Genomic DNA, 18,806 nt, shown 5'->3' with positions numbered 1-18,806 from the left:
CCACCCCCTCATACCTAATAGACTAATCCAAATGTTACCGTAAAACAGGCTGGTACAGAGGTCAAAGGGTCAGGTGGACGCGAAAGGACAAGAACTCAGAAAAAATGGTAAAAGTTATTCTTCATTAAGTCTTTTTGACGCAAGATATGCTAGTAGATTCGTTAAACATGGTGCACATGTCCATACAGGTTTTTGGGTGGTTTATGCAAAACTTGTAGCTCTTGCGTAAGCTGTAATAAGGTCTGAGTCATCGGTCAACTTGGGTGACGAAAGCGAAGCGCTTCGAAGCCCAGCTGCGCTACCTCGTGCAAGCACGCTACACTGTCTTGTGTCTTGTCTCGACGTCTTGAAGACATAAGAAATGGCACGGAATTACTCAAATGTACCGCCAAAGCAGCAGGATTTCATAAACAGCCAGAGACCAGTAAGTTGGGGGTAGAAACGTTGACATTGTGTAATTTAAAGGGAAGGGGGAGGGGGGCATTATGAAATATATTGACCATGAAAAGATTTCCCGTTGAAAATTATGCAGTTTTTAACTTGATTTTATTTGTGTTGATCTCCAGGCGAGTACCATGATTGTGGTGGGTCTGGGAGTGGCTGCAGCAGCATTTACAGGTACTTATGACTTATGTTACTTCCATATTTCAGGTACAACCCTGGTTTAAAAAAGTAACCCGTGTGTCTGTAATACATGTAGATGCTTAGGGGTGGCCCCCATCTCCATTTCTGTAGCCCTTGTCCCACACATTTGTGCAAGACATTACAACAGGGGGCATGGTTAGATTGAAAATACTGTAAATGCAGAAATGGTGGTTTGATATTCGCGGTTTTCGCGGTGGCTGCTTCACCACGAACTCAAAACTACCGCAAACATTTTTCCATGGCAGTAAGGGACTGTGAATATGCATGGTGCTACCGCGAACTTAAAACTACTGCGAAAGTCCCTTTTCCCGCTATCGCGAAATTAAATCCCTGCAAAATTAAATGCATTTACATTATGCAAATGCCTTGGTGTGATCCGAATACTACTGGATGAAATACGCTTGCTTTGGATAATTTGTCAGAATATGTGAAGTTGAACAATCAATTATGGTAGTATGTGGTATAATGCAGCATTCTGTGAAACACATTTAAGTCGTCTCTTGCTGCTGTCATTCATCAGTACATTTTCATACCTACAGCCCGAGCAGCCATCCGGTGGTCCAAGCCTCTTATGGAGAGTGCCAAGAAGTTTGAAAAGGCAGTACCGGTGAGTAACGGTTATGTTTTAGCATCACATTTCACTCACTCACGATCCATTGTTTGATAATACTGCTTCTGGGTTCCCTGACATGGGTAGGCAGCTGACGGCTAGTCTTCACACCGCACTTCTAACAAGTTCTATGCGGCTCTGTTACTGTTAGACCGCACACATTTCATGACTATAATTTTTAATCCGTAAATAGTTTCATCAGGTTGGTAGATCAATCGAACAGTCTTCTTCGTTTCACAACCTCTTTTTATTCTTCTGCAGACGTTTCGGTGACTGTCTGTCACCTTCATCAGTGCAAAATGAAATATACTAACGTTACTCGATATGCGATATGACCTGTACAGTGCAAATCGAACTAAACCTATTGTGACGTAATTACTTGACATGGAATGTTCTGGAATGTGATACGTTAATCATCCTTGCCACTTTGTGACGTATAAACTTAGCCATGTTTGGGACCGCATCCTTGCCACTACGTCACAAAGTGGCAAGGATGATTAACGTATCACGTTCGAGAACATTCCATGTCAAGTAATTACGTCACAATAGGTTTAGTTCGATTTGCACTGTACAGGTCATATCGCAGCGAGTAACGTTAGTATATTTCATTTTGCACTGATGAAGGTGACAGACAGTCACCGAAACGTCTGCAGAAGAATAAAAAGAGGTTGTGAAACGAAGAAGACTGTTCGATATAATTTTTAATATTCTAAGAAGATGAATATTTTTGTTGTTGTCTATACTGTGCTGTGTAACGCTTGACTTGCTTTAGAAAACAGTGAAAAAGGAATGTGAAAATTCCAAATATTTACCAAGTTTGTCTCCATCCCAGCTGTTGAACAGTCACTACTACAGAGGTGGTTTTGAACCAAAGATGACAAAGAGAGAAGCAGCACTTGTATTAGGAGTCAGGTAGGTAACATAGCTGATACAACATAATTGATACAATTATTATTAAAACAAATTTATTAGTCAAGAAATATAGGAAAGAATGATAGAAAGAGTCAAAAGTCAGGTATGTTTCCAAAAATTACCAACAAAAATCTAACGACAGATCTTTCTGTATCACTTAGTTTTGCATTACAGCTGCATGGTCTTTACAGTCTTTGCAAAGAAGGTTATGTTTTGGTGTGTGTGTGTGTGAGTTTGTGCGAATAAGAAAGCTTGAGAATGCCTGCATGAATTGTCTTTGAAGTTGGTACTTAGTATATGAATAGGTCTTGATGAGACCTCAGAATGGTTAGCCTTTGGTCCCCCTTGTGTTTTGTTAAGGTATTGCAGTAGAACTTCCAGTTTCAATATCTCATGTTCTGGACATGCTGTGGTCATGATTTTTGAGTGGAAGATATAGCTCTTTAGATGGATAGTAAGACATGTTGGTCTAGGTCCCCTAGAACATTTTTAAGTCACTGTTGAAAATGTTAAATGACCAAAAAAACAAACTAACAATGCTCAAAAAGATAAGACAGATTACAGATGAGTGAAAGGGCTTTTATTCTATTTCCAGTCCATCAGCTAATACGAAGAAGATGCGGGAGGCACACAGGAGAATTATGCTGCTCAACCATCCAGACAGAGGTAAGGCTATGTGGGATGTATCATCTTGTTTGTACATTCACCCAAACCTGTACAAGTGGCCACCTCTACATAAAGGCCACCTGACCATTGATACACAGTCAAATCTGTACAAGTGGTCACCTCTACAAAAAGGCCACCTGACCATTGATACACAGTCAAACCTGTACAAGTGGCCACCTCTACATAAAGGCCACCTGACCATTGATACACAGTCAAACCTGTACAAGTGGCCACCTCTACATAAAGGCCACCTGACCATTGATACACAGTCAAACCTGTACAAGTGGCCACCTCTACATAAAGGCCACCTGACCATTGATACACAGTCAAACCTGTACAAGTGGCCACCTCTACATAAAGGCCACCTGACCATTGATACACAGTCAAACCTGTACAAGTGGTCACCTCTACAAAAAGGCCACCTGGCCATTGATATTCAGTCAAACCTGTACAAGTGACCACCTGTACATAATACCATCCAGGCCAGTGTGACCACACTGGCCACTGTCTATAGTGACCACCAATCCATAGAAGTTTACTGGTCCCTTGAGTTGTCTTCCTTGGCAGTTCTGACTGTATCTGCCTTTTGCACTGTCTTCAATTGAAACAATGCTGGCTTTTGTACATCTGTGAAAAAACATTCCAGTGTATCAACATTTCAAGAAAACATTGCAGTTTAATGGTCCACAAGGTTAAACGTGAAAACTAGTAAATACTGACAAGAAAATATCTTTATGATACAAACATGACAAGAGTAAAAAATAATAACTGTGTTATATTTTTCTTCTGAATGTCAGGTGGATCACCTTACCTTGCTGCAAAGATAAATGAGGCAAAAGATCTGTTAGAAGGAGGTGGTACCAAGAGCCCGCTGCGGTGATGCTACAAGAGTAAACATGCAGCCTAATAGTATGTAGAATGCAGGGATGGTCTTCCATGGTAGTTGTTGTCACCTTTGCATCCCATTCAGATACAGAATGTCTAAATGCTGTACAGTTCAAATCTGTGTTATGTTTTATGTACATGTGGTGAAATTCACAGACAGGAAGCTGATATATCAAAATAACATATAATCCTTTGACATGTTAAATCTCAAATACTTCTACATTTTGAATGAGAAACACAAGCTCAACCTCAAGCAATTCAAAGTTGTGAAAGATCATGTACGAGTACTACAAGCATTGTGCAGTCAACAGAATATGATTTGTTACAGAAAAAATTACCCTTGTCATGATCATCTGATAAATCAACTACCTTCAAAAATACACTTATACCAACTTAAGTCAACAACCTTTTAATTTGAAAAGTGGATTGAGTTTTGTTGCTAGGAAAGCCATTTGTACATATTCCTAATATGTGTATAGCTGAATCAACTACCAGTAGCATCATACTTTGCTTCACTGAAGGGCAGTTTTACTGGCTATTTAGATACAAGTACAAATGTTACAAAGAAATTGCATTTGTATGTCACTTTGTTCTCTGAATGCCTCGAGTGTCATATGTATTAAAAAGGTCAGCAATGTCCTCTTGTTAGCATTTTATTTGGACTTAAATTTTAACATATACCACATGAGATGGTTATATTTAGTGCATTTTTGCATATCAAGCTCTCGGTAGTCCATAAACAGTGTTGACCGACAGACAGAAACACAACGCTGTCTAAAATATAACCTGTAGTTTTCATGGATGTAATCAATACGCTGAGATAGGACTTTGAGACAAAGAAAGGGGAAGTAAATTCAGGAACAATATTTCAAGATCAACTGAGTGCCCACTTCCTCAAATGGCAACGCTTTACGTATGCATATCTTATGGTACAATCCTGGGAGTACTCTCCAAGCAGAGGTTGGTGGGAAAATCGTGACTCTTTCCATTCATCAGTGTGTGTGTGTGTTTTTTCGATCGGCATTCCCACTTTTTTTTCGATCGGCCGATCAATAAAAAAAAGGAAGAAAGAAAAATGTCACGATATCGATTTCCCCACCAACCTCTGATTGGAAAGTACCATGGGAGTAGATTACGCTTGGGTTGAGCCAGACAAAGACAGTCACTTGTCGTCCCCAAAGTTACACGTGATCAGGGTGTCACAGGTTCTGCTTTTTACACTTCCTGAAAGTGTTTGAAACTTGCTGCTCTGGTTTTAATGCCACAAGGCATGACGTCACCGAGGTCACTGTGTTCAGATCAGACCCTCGGAAAAAAATATGTTTCTGTCCAATCCTACATACATGTGTACGTGTATTCTAGTGACTAAAGACTACCTTTCCCACAGTTGTGGCTTCGTAAAATATTTGCTGAAATTTTCTTGACATTTGAGAGTAAATGTATTTCTGATTACATATTAATATTGCAGGATAGAAAATGTAATAGTGCACTGAGTAAACACGCAGATTAAACACACTATAGCGTTTCTTTCTTCTTCAAGAGCCCGAGGCAATGCCTCGTCCGTCCAAAGCAGTCCAGGGGTTTCCCCTTTTCCTTACCAGCCCTTTGAAGAAAGATAATTATTAAGATTCAGGAACATCAAATTGAGGAACCTTTGGCATTAATTACTGTTCGCACAGGGGCTTCAAAACGTCTTGCCTCACAGTCTTTGATTGTATCTCGAAGAGAGTTCTCGCTTGAAAATGTCGGGACTCACGGTTGTCAGAGTTCTGTGGACATGTATACTGTGTCTGTCAATTTGCTGCAGCCAAGAAATCTTCAGTGTGTCTGTTTATGAGAACGCTACTATTGGGACACCAATTTTGAAGGACATCCAACCCCTGAAGGTGGATCGGCCGGTCAAAGAAGGCGGGTACACGGTGGAAGGCGATCCACACAGGCGATTCCAAGTCAGCAATGGTACGTTGTTTGTGAATAACCCTTTGGATTATGGGGTGCAAGACGAGTACATCCTACACCTTACGTCTGGCCAGTACGAGGGTCGGGTCACCATTCGGGTACAAGTTGTGGACGTGCCTGGCTATCCTGTCTTTAACACCAGTTGTGACATACCGACTAGAAACACCCAAAGCACAAACTTTGTACAGCTAACTGCTTCCGAAAAATCAAAAAGATATCGCAATCTCACACGTTTTTACAACGAAGGTCATGAATATGTTCGTTTCGATGGCAGGAATAGCAAGTGTGAAATAAAAGCTGTATGGGCTTTGCATGACAGATCATCCTCCACAACAGCTGCCAGAATGATAAGAGGCAATTGGGAAAATACGGCATGTGCAAAGCAATTAAAATCAGCATCACTAAATTTCCTACTAGTTGAGAGGCCAAATATTCATGAGGCAGCAAAATCACTTTTTGGTGCATCAGCTGAGAATCTTATCTCTCCGAGCTGGATGACCGACTCCGATGTTGAATTCATGGGTTTGATACATGCAACTTTCATACCAGACTCAGAAGGCTCTATCAAACTTACATGCGATCCATTCAGACTCTCGGATTACATTGGACTTTCTGCAGACTATTTAAAAGAAAGCACCTTATCAGCTGAGGCAACAGCTCGGCTGCTGCCGTGTCCTCCGTATAGATATGGCCTCTTATGTGAGACTCAGTGTGCATGTAGAAACGGTGCGAATTGTCACAGATTCAATGGAGCCTGCAAGTGTAAACCAGGTTGGCAAGGGGTCATCTGTGACATACCGAAACAAGAACTGTCAATCGGCTCAACACAAGGACATTTAGATGAACTGTACATTACCGGATCTGTGACTCTTCATTGTCAACAACACCATGTCAATGTTACAAAGCTGACATGGTTATTTCAGCCTGAGAAACGGAGGGGGGCCTTCAAGCCTTTAGGTGTCAAGCACGGACACAAAGTGGAAATAGTGAATCTTCAGAATGAAAACAATGGCTTGTACATCTGCCAAGCGATCACAACACAAGGTAATGTCCTGAGAGCGAACTTCATACTCAATGTAACTTCCTGCCCACCCAATCACCATGGGTCGAGATGCGAGAAGATCTGCAACTGTCTGCATGGCTCTGACTGTGATCGGCGGGACGGCTGTGTTTGTCTGGAAGGTTGGAGAGGACACAGATGTGAGGATCCCTGTAAACCGGGAACGTATGGACTAAGATGTGAGAGTAGTTGCGTCTGTAAAAACAGAGCCTACTGCAGTCCTAGCGACGGGACATGTAACTGCACAGCAGGTTGGAAAGGCACGACTTGTAGCCAGCCATGCGAGAAGGGCACATTCGGACACAACTGCCAATCTGACTGCATCTGCAAGAACAACGCCACCTGTCATCACGTGGATGGCAGCTGCACCTGTATCCCACCATGGTCGGGACCGAACTGTGATATCATAATCAAGCAGTTAAATCTTCGGGTAGCTATTCTTATTGGCGTCTCTTGTGTTCTTGGGCTTCTTGCTTTTGTTGGTATTGTAGCATGTAAGAAAAAATGGAAGCCTTTTGCTTTGCACAAACCACTCCCAGAAGAGGAATATGTTGTATGTGAGTTGAGGAGGATGGAAGAAGACCTGGCAGACAAGTTACGCCCAGGTTGGACTGAGCGATGGCAGATAGACAGCAGTCGGTTGACATTGGGAGATATGATAGGGATGGGTGCCTTCGGTCTGGTGACACAAGCCAACCTAGCCTTGCCTACCGGACAACAAACTGTTGCAGCCAAGATGATCCGCTTCAACGACAAACTGTGTTACCAGGACTTCTACAGAGAGACAGCGATACTTACAGTGATACATGAGGAAAAGGGATACAATCCCCGAATCTCTAACATCATCCAATTGCTTGGATTTAACATCAAATCTAATCCAAAGTGCTTGGTCCTTGAATACGCCAGCAAAGGAAACCTCCTCAACTTCTTAAGGCAAAAGAAAAATAAGTTACATAACTTGCTGTATTTTGCAATTGACATTACACAAGCCCTCGGTCACCTGAAAGGTCTCCGCATTTCCCATCGCGACGTGGCCGCACGTAACGTTCTAATCACTGAACAGAATGTCGCAAAACTTGGCGACTTTGGCCTTGCTCGCGACGTGTACAACACAGCACAATACATTCCTGTCAATCACCAAGGCCAAGAACAACGTCTCCCGTTGAAATGGATGGCGATCGAGTCCCTCCTACATCTTCAGTTCTCGTGCGAGAGCGACCTGTGGTCCTTTGGTGTGCTTCTGTGGGAGATTGTAACAGGTGGGACGGACCCCATGTACAGCAACACACCACAGCCGACCTGTCAGCAGCTTGTGGAGATCCTACAGCAAGGGATCCGTCTGGACATGCCTGCGGAGTGTCCTCCAGACCTGTACGTCATCATGACGTCATGTTGGAGCGAGGACCCAACAGCAAGGCCAAAACCAGAAGTGTTAAGAGAAAGACTGATTCGAGAACAGCAAAAACTGAACCCACACCAAGTGTTTATTGAGAGGGAGACAGTGGTGTGATCAGCACGGGACAACATCCGGCTTTACAGCTTTACAGCTACATTCATCATTTAAGAACATTTCTCAGAGACTACTATTTCTAGAGTATCTAACAATGAATGCACGACTAGTATATACATGATGAAGCAAACTGGACATAGAAATAGAATATAATTTGTTAATGCCATTTATTATGCATACACGTGGCTTACTCTAGCATATACGCTACTACACTCTACACGTTTGCCTTTAAATTTTGTAATTAGCACCTTTTTATTGCTTATTCAAGTCACAAAACATTCTTTCAGAAAATGCTTACAATACTAAACAGTAATTAGAAGTAAGCCATAGAGTGTTCTAATTAACTAATGTCTTTCATGCATAAATCAACAAAGAAAATGTCTCATCTTTGTTAGATGGGAATTACTCCAGCACGTGTTGACAGATTGTCATGATTTTTGGTATGTAGATAGCCAAGGTGATGACTTACATAAAAAGATACTTAATGTGGAAATTAACAGCTAATTGCATAATTAATGAGGGAAGTTTATTAATTCGCTGTATTCCATGATAGGAATTTCAAACTCGTGACATATGTAGCTGAGAGAGAAATGTCGATAGGTATTAATAATGCAAATAAAGACCTCGTCTGCATGATAAATAAGAAAATATTGTAATTCCACAGTGGTCAATGATTGGAACTTCATACTTACAGCATATGGAACTTAGTGAATATGCTCATTATTTGACGTTAATCATACAAATAAGTTTGATATTTAAGTAACGCAGGAGGAAACACTAAAATGGCCTTCTCTGCTACAATAAGACCTGTATGCTTTGGACGTATGCCTATTGCATAGAGAGGATGCTTCAACGAGACAAATTATGAAAATGAGGACATCATTTGCATGATCAAGTGGAAAGATTTATAAGTACTCAAAAAGACTAAACCATTTGGTAAAAGTAAAGGTATGAGGTCGTGGAACTCTCGTTCGTCCAATGAAATTCTTTACACTATTCATAACTAGAATTGTGCAGTTTAGAGAGAGGAAACCAGAATTACTGAAACATGTAGCACACACGTTTTGGCTGTTCCTTCCTTGTTTATCTTAGAACAGAGGACAGTAAAGTAACAGGGTTAAAAGCTATCTAAATTTCAAGGCAGGCTATCTTGTTGGTAGATAACGCTTGGCTTGAACCAAACAAAGACGGTCCGCGAGTTAAGTTTCTAGGGAACAGGAGGACATACAACGTCCCTTTTTCACAGTTCCTGAAACCTTCTACTCTAGTTCTCACACTACTAGGATAGACATTATCAATTCTATTGTGTTCAGATATCAGGTGAGACAATTCGAGCCTATCTTACAACTCGAGCCTATCTCACATAAAATCATTCAGTACAACAAAATATATTGATTAAAACACTGTTGAAATCTCTGGCATTTCTCTATTAACAAAGATCTCAATCACATACATAGGGCGTCTAGGGGTTTTCCCTTTTTGACACCGGGTCCTTGGCACAGACTCTGTTCTTAGGAACTTCTCGAACTGATTATTGAACAATCAGGTGCTTTAAACTCTCTCTTGCAGCCTTTGCATCAGTTTTGGTGTTACCAGAGAAGGGAATCCATACAATTGCATTAACAAGGCATTTGGGCAAATTCTAGAAGAAACAGATGGTACTTTGTGAATGCAGAGACCTACCAAGATAACACCATCTTCAGCAATGATAAGATGTGATGGGGGAAAAGTCTGAATTGAGTTTTACAAAAAGATACTACATGTATTAGGTGAAATCCTAAAGATAGTAAAGTTTTGTGCTGAAGTTGAGGAAAACAATTTGGAAAAATATTAGAATGAAAATCGTTCGTTTTGACGATATACAAATGCGATGCAGATCAGTAACATTATTGGTTTTAACAGTCAAAAAGAAGTTTAGTACTGTACTACAGTCAAATCTGATCAGGCTACCATCCCCAGGCACATACGCCACATTGAAATAGTCAAGTCCACTTCATGTATATGTCACAGAGGAGATTGGAATCTAGGAGGATCCCGAGAGATTGGAATTCTTCTAGAGTTCTAATGGAATTCCAACTCTCCTAGGAGAATCCGGAATTCTCCTAGGAGAGATTGGAATTCTACCAGGACAATCTTTGAATCTACTGTCACGGTGGCATGGTAGTGAGTCAAGTCAAGGATCAGGACAGAGGCATGATGTTGCGGATATGATAACCTTTATTCAGGACAATCTGGGCACGTCCTACCCTGTCGGCGTCTCTAGCTGGAATCCCCTACCCTCATACGTGTCCCTTCTCAAACCCCTGTACATCTGCTCCCAATTACTCGGGTGACACTCCCCACACCAGGGGTGATCACAGAGTGATCACGATGCCACCTCGTGACACCCAGCAGTGGCTTCATAGTTTAAAACAATGCAACAGGGATTTATAATCATTTCTGAGAATAAATCATAATATCTTATGCCTCATATCTGGCATTTTTCTGACAATTTAAGGTTAACAATACTTCTCTATAGTGTACAATATTATCTTATCATGTACTATACCTCGTTAAACATTACATTATCAAACATTCAGTAATACAAGACAATCTTTGATTTTACCGCAAATTTCAGATTAGATGAAATTGTTTTGAAAAATAGACAGAATTATTTGACAAGTGATATTCTATCTAGTCAATTTCAGCTGGCAGAAAAAACAAGGTCAAAAGCAAGGATATGCCCGAAAAAAATAATGCAACATAGCTAACTGGAAAAAAAACGGTAGAGAACATTAAGTTAAACTCATAATGGTCTCCATAAGACACCTATCCTGCAGTACAACGTGAACCAGTCAGAATTGCCCTGAAGAAGGTGACAGACAGTCACCGAAACGTCGGTGAGAATAAATCGTTGGTTGTGTAAAAAGAGTTTCTTTATTCGGTCTCCATAAGAATTCCAATCTCTCCCAGGGGGATTGGAATTCCCGTAGGAGAGATTGGAATTCCAATCTGCCCTAGGGGTAATTGGAAGTCTAGTCTCCCCTAGGGGGATTCCGATTCCCCATGGATTCCAATCTCCCCTGTGACATATACATGCACATGTCCGTTGTCCCATAGTTAACCCGGTAACCGGTCGTTTCGTTACATCGCCTTTTCGTTACAGTCGATTCGTTACATCACGAAGTAATTTCGTTACACGTGGCAAGGTCATTTCGTTACACTTGATTATTATCCTATCTTGGTCGCATGTTAAACGCTATAAGTGTTTTCCTGTTATCTTTTTCAGGTTGATCTTCCTTGGTTGACATTAGAGACGTGACTGGACACACAATTTTACGTTTGGTTTTGGTTACATCAATGGTTACATGTTTGTTTTTTATCGTTCGGTTTTGTTCCGTTCCGTGATACCAATAGACACATATCATTCATCCCTAACACGTCCCTGTGTCTCATATCTCTCTAGATAATAACACTGCTCAATGTTTCTATATCTTCAAGAAAGGGTATTCGATTAAGTTTTTACCGGGGAAATGCGGGGATGACAGCCCAACTGGGTCGGCTATCCCAGCATGCACAGCGATTCAAAACTTGTCTGAACGGCATGACAGGCAAAGTGTAGTGCTTTCGTAAAATGTTTTATAATTATTAACAACTTCATTCTTAACGAGTGTATTTTCGAACGTATGCCTAAAATATAAAGGTATTCAGTAGTATGCGATTCCTGTATAGCATGTTGCGATGTATTTATGTAGTTAAGAAACATAACAAAGAACGATAGAAAGTCAAAAGTCGGGTATGTTTCCAAAAATTACCTACAAAAACAGGACAGATATCCCTGTTACAGTATCACTTAGTGTTGAACTACAACTACATGGGTTTTCTTCTTGCCTTTGCCAAGAAGGTTATGTTTTGATCTGTGTGTTGTGTGTTTGTGAATAATATAGCTTGAGAATGTCAGGTTGAATTGTCTTTGAAGTTGGTGCTTAGTTACGTTAGTATGTGAATAGGTCTTGATGAGACCTCAGAATGGTTAGACTTAAGTCCGTCTAGCGTTTTATTACAGTATTGCAGTAGAACTTCCAGTTTGGATATCTCATGTTCTGGATATGCTGTGGTCAATGACATGATTTTTTAGTGGTAGATAAAGCTCTTTGGGTGGAGAGTAAGTCATGTTGGTCTAGACTTGGTAAGTCACTGTTGAAAATGTTAAATGACCAAAATGACAAACTAACAATGCTAAAAAGATGAGATAAAACACAGATGAGTGAAAGGGCTTTGATTTTATTTCCAGTCCATCAGCTAACACGAAGAAGATGAGGGAGGCACACAGGAGAATTATGCTGCTCAACCATCCAGATAGAGGTAAGGCTATGTGGGATGTATCATCTTGTTTATGTACAGCCAAACATGTAAAGGTTGCCACCTGGCCATTGATGTACAATCAGACTTGTACTAGTACTATGCCTCTACATGGTTCCCTTTATGGTTCTCCTGTCGATTCGACAGATGAACAGGCAGACAGGCATTTACCTGTTTTTGCCTGACCTGCACATGACTTTTTATCGTGAAGGAGGGGTGTGCAATTCCTTCTCCACTCTCTCGTCTACTGGAGCACTAAGTCTCACAGGGACAGAACTGTATGACACGTGTGAGACGGCTCCAGCAGATGCAGCTTTGCTATTTGGAGTATCCGTCTCCTAGGAGGACTTCCGACCAAGGATGTAAGGAGTTCCTCATACCCCCGATCGCGCGACTCGTGTGTCATGGCGGGTGCATCATGCCCGAACATGCCCCTAAGCCTGTCTCGGCCACAAAGCCCCGCCAAGGTCACTAGCCGTAGCTAGATACTCATTTACACCTGAGTTATGCCTCTACATATGGACCACCTGGACACTGATATACAAATTGTTACAATTAAACATGTACAAGTGACCACCTCAACATAAGGACCACCTGGCCTATTGGATATTGAGTCAAACCTGTACAAGTTACCATCTGTACATAAGGTCCACCTGGCCAGTGTGGCCACATATTGGTGATCCCTTATGCCTTAGATAATTTTCCACTAGAACAAGCCTGAAGAATTCTGTCTATAGTGACCACCAAAATTCACCAATCCATAAAGACCAAAGTTTATTGGTCCCTTGAGTTGTCATCTTTGGCAGTTCTGACTGTACCTGCCTTTTGCACTGTCTTCAATTGAAACATCTGTGAAAAAACATTCCAGTGTATCAACATTTCAAGAAAACATTGCAGTTCAATGGTCAACAAGGTGAAACTTGCAAAACTACTAAATACTGACAAGAAAATATCTTTATGATACAAACATGACAAGACTAACCATTGTCTATCTTTTTTTTCTGAATGTCAGGTGGGTCGCCTTACCTTGCTGCAAAGATAAATGAGGCAAAGGATCTGTTAGAGGGAGGCGGTACCAAGAGCCCGCTACGGTGATGCAGGGATGGTCTTCCATGGTAGCTCTTGTCACCTTTGCGTCCTATTCAGATACAGAATGTCTAAATGCTGTACAGTTCAAATCTGTGTTATGTTTTATGTACACGTGGTGAAATTCACAGACAGGAAGCTGATATATTAAAATAACAGACATAATCCTTTGACATGTTAAATCTCTTCTACATTTTGAATAAGAAACACAAGCTCAACCTCAAGCAATTCAAAGTTGTGAAAGATCATGTACAAGTACTGCAAACATTGTGCAGTCACCAGAATATAATTTGTTACAGAAAAAATGACCCTTGTCATGATCATCTGATAAATCAACAACCTTCAAAAATACACTTATACCAACTTAAGTCAACAACCTTTTAATTTGAAAGGTGGATGGAGTTTTGTTGCTAGGAAAGTCATTTGTACATATCTATTCCTTACATGTGTATAGCTGAATAAACTACCAGTAGCATCATACTTTACTTCACTGAAGGGCAGTTTTACTGGCTATTTAGATACAAGTACAAATGTTACAAAGAAAATGCATTTGTATGTCACTTTGTTATCTGAGTGCCTCGAGTGTCATATGTGTTAAAAGGGTCAGCAATTTCCTCTTGTTAGCATTTTTTTTGGACTTAAATTTTAACATATACCACATGAGATGGTTATATTTAGTGCATTTTTGCATATCAATAATGACATGAGGAGCTCTCGGTAGTTGTGTTGACCGACAGACAAAAACACAACACTGCCTAAAATATAACTTGTAGTTTTCATGGATGTAATCAATACGCTGAGATAGGACGTTGAGACAAAGAAAGGGGAAGTAAATTCAGGAACAATATTCCAAGATCGACTGAGTGCCCACTTCCCCAAAAGGCAACTCTTTACGTATGCATAATAAATCTTATGGTACAATCCTGGGAGTACTCACCAAGCAGGGGTTGGTTGGGAAATCGTGACTCTTTCCATTCATCAGTGTGTGTGTGTGTTTTTTTTTCGATCGGCATTCCCACTTTTTTTTCGATCGGCCGATCAATAAAAAAAAGGAAGAAAGGAAAAGGTCACGATATCGATTTCCCCACCAACCTCTGATTGGAAAGTATCATGGAAGTAGATTACGCTTGGGTTGAGCCAGACAAAGACAGTTACTTGTCGTTCCCAAAGTTACACGTGATCAGGGTGTCACAGGTTCTGCTTTTTACACTTCCTGAAAGTGTTTGAAACTTGCTGCTCTGGTTTTAATGCCACAAGGCATGACGTCACCGAGGTCACTGTGTTCAGATCAGACCCTCGGAAAAAAATATGTTTCTGTCCAATCCTACATACATGTGTACGTGTATTCTAGTGACTAAAGACTACCTTTCCCACAGTAGTGGCTTCGTAAAATATTTGCTGAAATTTTCTTGACATTTGAGAGTAAATGTATTTCTGATTACATATTAATATTGCTGGACAGAAAATGTAATGGTGCACTGAGTAAACACGCAGATTAGGCACACTATAGCGTTTCTTTCTTCTTCAAGAGCCCGAGGCAATGCCTCGTCCGTCCAAAGCAGTCCAGGGGTTTCCCCTTTTCCTTACCAGCCCTTTGAAGAAAGATAATTATTAAGATTCAGGAACATCAAATTGAGGAACCTTTGGCATTAATTACTGTTCACACAGGGGCTTCAAAACGTCTTGCCTCACAGTCTTTGATTGTATCTCGAAGAGAGTCCTCGCTCGAAAATGTCGGGACTCACGGTTGTCAGAGTTCTGTGGACATGTATACTGTGTGTGTCAATTTACTGCAGCCAAGAAATCTTCAGTGTGTCTGTTTATGAGAACGCCACTGTCGGGACACCAATTTCGAAGGACATCCAACCCCTGAAGGCGGCTTGGCCGGTCAAAGAAGGCGGGTACACGGTGGAAGGTGATCCACACAGGCGATTCAAAGTCAGCAATGGTACGTTGTTTGTGAATAATCCTTTGGATTATGGGGTGCAAGACGAGTACATCCTACACGTTACGTCTGGCAGGTACGAAGGTCAGGTCACCATTCAGGTACAAGTTGTGGACGTGCCTGGCTATCCTCCTGTGTTTAACACCAGCTGTGACATACCGACAAAAAACACTCAAAGCACAAACTTTGTACAGCTAACTGCTTCCGAGAAATCAAAGAGATATCGCAATCTGACACGTTTTTACAACGAAGGTCAACATGAATATGTTCGCTTCAATAGCAGGAATAGCAAGTGTGAAATAAAAGCTGTATGGGCTTTGCATGACAGATCATCTTCCGCAACAGCTGCCAGAATGATAAGAGGCGATTGGGAAACTACTGCCTGTGCAAAGCAATTACAATCAGCATCACTAAATTTCCTACTAGTTGAGAGGACAAACATTCATGAGGCAGCAAAATCACTTTTTAGTGCATCAGCTGAGAATCTTATCTCTCCGAGCTGGATGACCGACTCCGATGTTGAATTCATGGCTTTGATACATGCAACTTTCATACCAGATTCAGAAGGCTCTATCAAAGTTACATGCGATCCATTCAGACTCTCGGATTACATTGGACTTTCTGCAGACTATTTAAAAGAAAGCACCATATCAGCTGAGGCAACAGTTCGACTGCTGCCGTGTCCTCCACATAGATATGGCCTCTTATGTGAGAATCAGTGTTCATGTAGAAACGGTGCGAATTGTCACAGATTCAATGGAGCCTGCAAGTGTAAACCAGGTTGGCAGGGGGTCATCTGTGACATACCAAAACAAGAACTGTCAATCAACTCAACACAAGGACATTTAGATGAACTGTACATTACCGGATCTGTGACTCTTCATTGTCAACAACACCATGTCAATGTTACAAAGCTGACATGGTTATTTCAGCCTGAGAAACGGAGGGGGGCCTTCAAGCCTTTAGGTGTCAAGCACGGACACAAAGTGGAAATAGTGAATCTTCAGAATGAAAACAATGGCTTGTACATCTGCCAAGCGATCACAACACAAGGTAATGTCCTGAGAGCGAACTTCATACTCAATGTAACTTCCTGCCCACCCAATCACCATGGGTCGAGATGCGAGAAGATCTGCAACTGTCTGCATGGCTCTGACTGTGATCGGCGGGACGGATGTGTTTGTCTGGAAGGTTGGAGAGGACACAGATGTGAGGATCCCTGTAAACCGGGAACGTATGGACTAAGATGTGAGAGTAGTTGCGTCTGTAAAAACAGAGCCTACTGCAGTCCTAGCGACGGGACATGTAACTGCACAGCAGGCTGGAAAGGCACGACTTGTAGCCAGCCATGCGAGAAGGGCACATTCGGACACAACTGCCAATCTGACTGCACCTGCAAGAACAACGCCACCTGTCATCACGTGGATGGCAGCTGCACCTGTATCCCACCATGGTCGGGACCGAACTGTGATATCATGATCAAGCAGTCAGATCTTCATGTAGCTATTCTGATAAGCGTTTCTTGTGTTTTGGGGTTCCTTGCATTTGTTGGCATTCTAGCATGTAAGAAAAAATGGAAGCTTTTCGCAATGCACAAACCACTCCCAGAAGAGGAATATGCTGTATGTGAGTTGAGGAGGATGGAAAAAGACCTGGCAGACAAGTTACGCCCAGGATGGCTGGAGCGATGGCAGATAGACAGCAGCCAGCTGACATTGGGAGATATGATAGGGATGGGTGCCTTCGGTCTGGTGACACAAGCCAACCTAGCGTTGCCTACCGGACAACAAACTGTTGCAGCCAAGATGATCCGCTTCAACGACAGACTGTGTTACCAGGACTTCTACAGAGAGACAGCGATACTTACAGTGATACATGAGGAAAAGGGATACAATACCCGAAAATCTAATATCATCCAGTTGCTTGGATTTAACATCAAATCCAATCCAAAGTGCTTGATCCTCGAGTACGCCAGCAAAGGAAACCTCCTCAACTTCTTAAGGCAAAAGAAAAATAAGTTACATCACTTGCTGTATTTTGCAATTGACATTACACACGCCCTCAGTCATCTGAAAGATCTCCGCATTTCCCATCGCGACGTGGCCGCACGTAACGTTCTAATCACTGAACAGAATGTCGCAAAACTTGGCGACTTCGGCCTTGCTCGCGACGTGTACAACACAGCACAATACATTCCTGTCAATCACCAAGGCCAAGAACAACGTCTCCCGTTGAAATGGATGGCGATCGAGTCCCTCCTACATCTTCAGTTCTCGTGCGAAAGCGACCTGTGGTCCTTTGGTGTGCTTCTGTGGGAGATTGTAACAGGTGGGACGGACCCCATGTACGGCAACACACCACAGCCGACCTGTCAGCAGCTTGTGGAGATCCTACAGCAGGGGATCCGTCTGGACATGCCTGCGGAGTGTCCTCCAGACCTGTACGTCATCATGACGTCATGTTGGAGCGAGGACCCAACAGCAAGGCCAAAACCAGAAGTGTTGAGAGAAAGACTGATACGTGAACAGGAAAAACTGAACCCACACCAAGTGTTTATTGAGAGGGAGACAGTGGTGTGATCAGCACGGGACAACATCCGGCTTTACAGCTTAATGGGCTTCTACATTCATCATTTAAGAAGATTTCTCAGAGACTACTATTGCTGGAGTATGTAACAATGAATGCACGACTTGTATATACATTATGAAGCAAACTGGACATAGAAATAGAATATGATATATATATTTGTTAATGCACTTATTATCCATACACGTGACTTACTCTAGCATATACGCTACTACAATCTACACATTGGCCTTTACATTTTGTAATTAGCACCTTTTTAACGCTTATTCAAATCACAAAACATTCTTTCAGAAAATGCTTATAATACTAAAACAGTTATTTTTTTTTTTTTTTTTTCAATTTTTTTTTATTTCAATAAACATTACAAAGACATACAAAGGACAAGTGCCACAACTTGGGTGGATACAGACAGAGAAGGACCTTTCATCTTACATATTGTATGTTCGGAATTTTAGTTGTAAAAGGAAATGTCGGATACTGGGTTTGATGTCATTAACAAAGCAGATGTATAGGCTATATTTAGCTATCATTATACAAAACTCAAGGTATGCTGGTTCCATTACACAATATATTATCGAATTCTTGCTTAAACATATATCTT

General features: G+C 41.5%; 2 protein-coding genes across 6 annotated transcripts; both read left to right on the top strand.

Moving 5' to 3' along the window:
• Window positions 1-9: 9 nt before the first annotated feature.
• On the top strand, window positions 10-14,288 carry LOC118427707 (mitochondrial import inner membrane translocase subunit TIM14-like). Of its 5 annotated transcripts, none has more exons than XM_035837619.1 (6): window positions 10-107; window positions 567-618; window positions 1,185-1,252; window positions 2,088-2,167; window positions 12,521-12,591; window positions 13,601-14,288. In XM_035837619.1, exons 1-6 carry the CDS (start codon window positions 105-107, stop codon window positions 13,681-13,683), a joined length of 357 nt encoding a protein of 118 aa, XP_035693512.1. In that variant the 5' UTR covers window positions 10-104; the 3' UTR covers window positions 13,684-14,288. The 5 variants fall into 5 exon arrangements, with proteins under 5 accessions (XP_035693512.1, XP_035693513.1, XP_035693509.1 ...); XM_035837620.1 differs by lacking the exons at window positions 12,521-12,591; window positions 13,601-14,288 and adding exons at window positions 2,763-2,833; window positions 3,631-4,357; XM_035837616.1 differs by lacking the exon at window positions 10-107 and adding an exon at window positions 275-424.
• Window positions 14,289-15,826: 1,538 nt separating this feature from the next.
• LOC118427700 (tyrosine-protein kinase receptor Tie-1-like) lies at window positions 15,827-18,340 on the top strand. Its single transcript, XM_035837602.1, has one exon. It carries the CDS (start codon window positions 15,973-15,975, stop codon window positions 18,196-18,198), a length of 2,226 nt encoding a protein of 741 aa, XP_035693495.1. The 5' UTR covers window positions 15,827-15,972; the 3' UTR covers window positions 18,199-18,340.
• The last annotated feature ends 466 nt before the right edge of the window (window positions 18,341-18,806 follow it).

The sequence above is a fragment of the Branchiostoma floridae genome, chromosome 12 (genome assembly GCF_000003815.2).
Source record: "Branchiostoma floridae strain S238N-H82 chromosome 12, Bfl_VNyyK, whole genome shotgun sequence".
Taxonomy (NCBI): domain Eukaryota; kingdom Metazoa; phylum Chordata; class Leptocardii; order Amphioxiformes; family Branchiostomatidae; genus Branchiostoma; species Branchiostoma floridae.
This window is presented reverse-complemented; position numbering and strand designations above follow the sequence as displayed.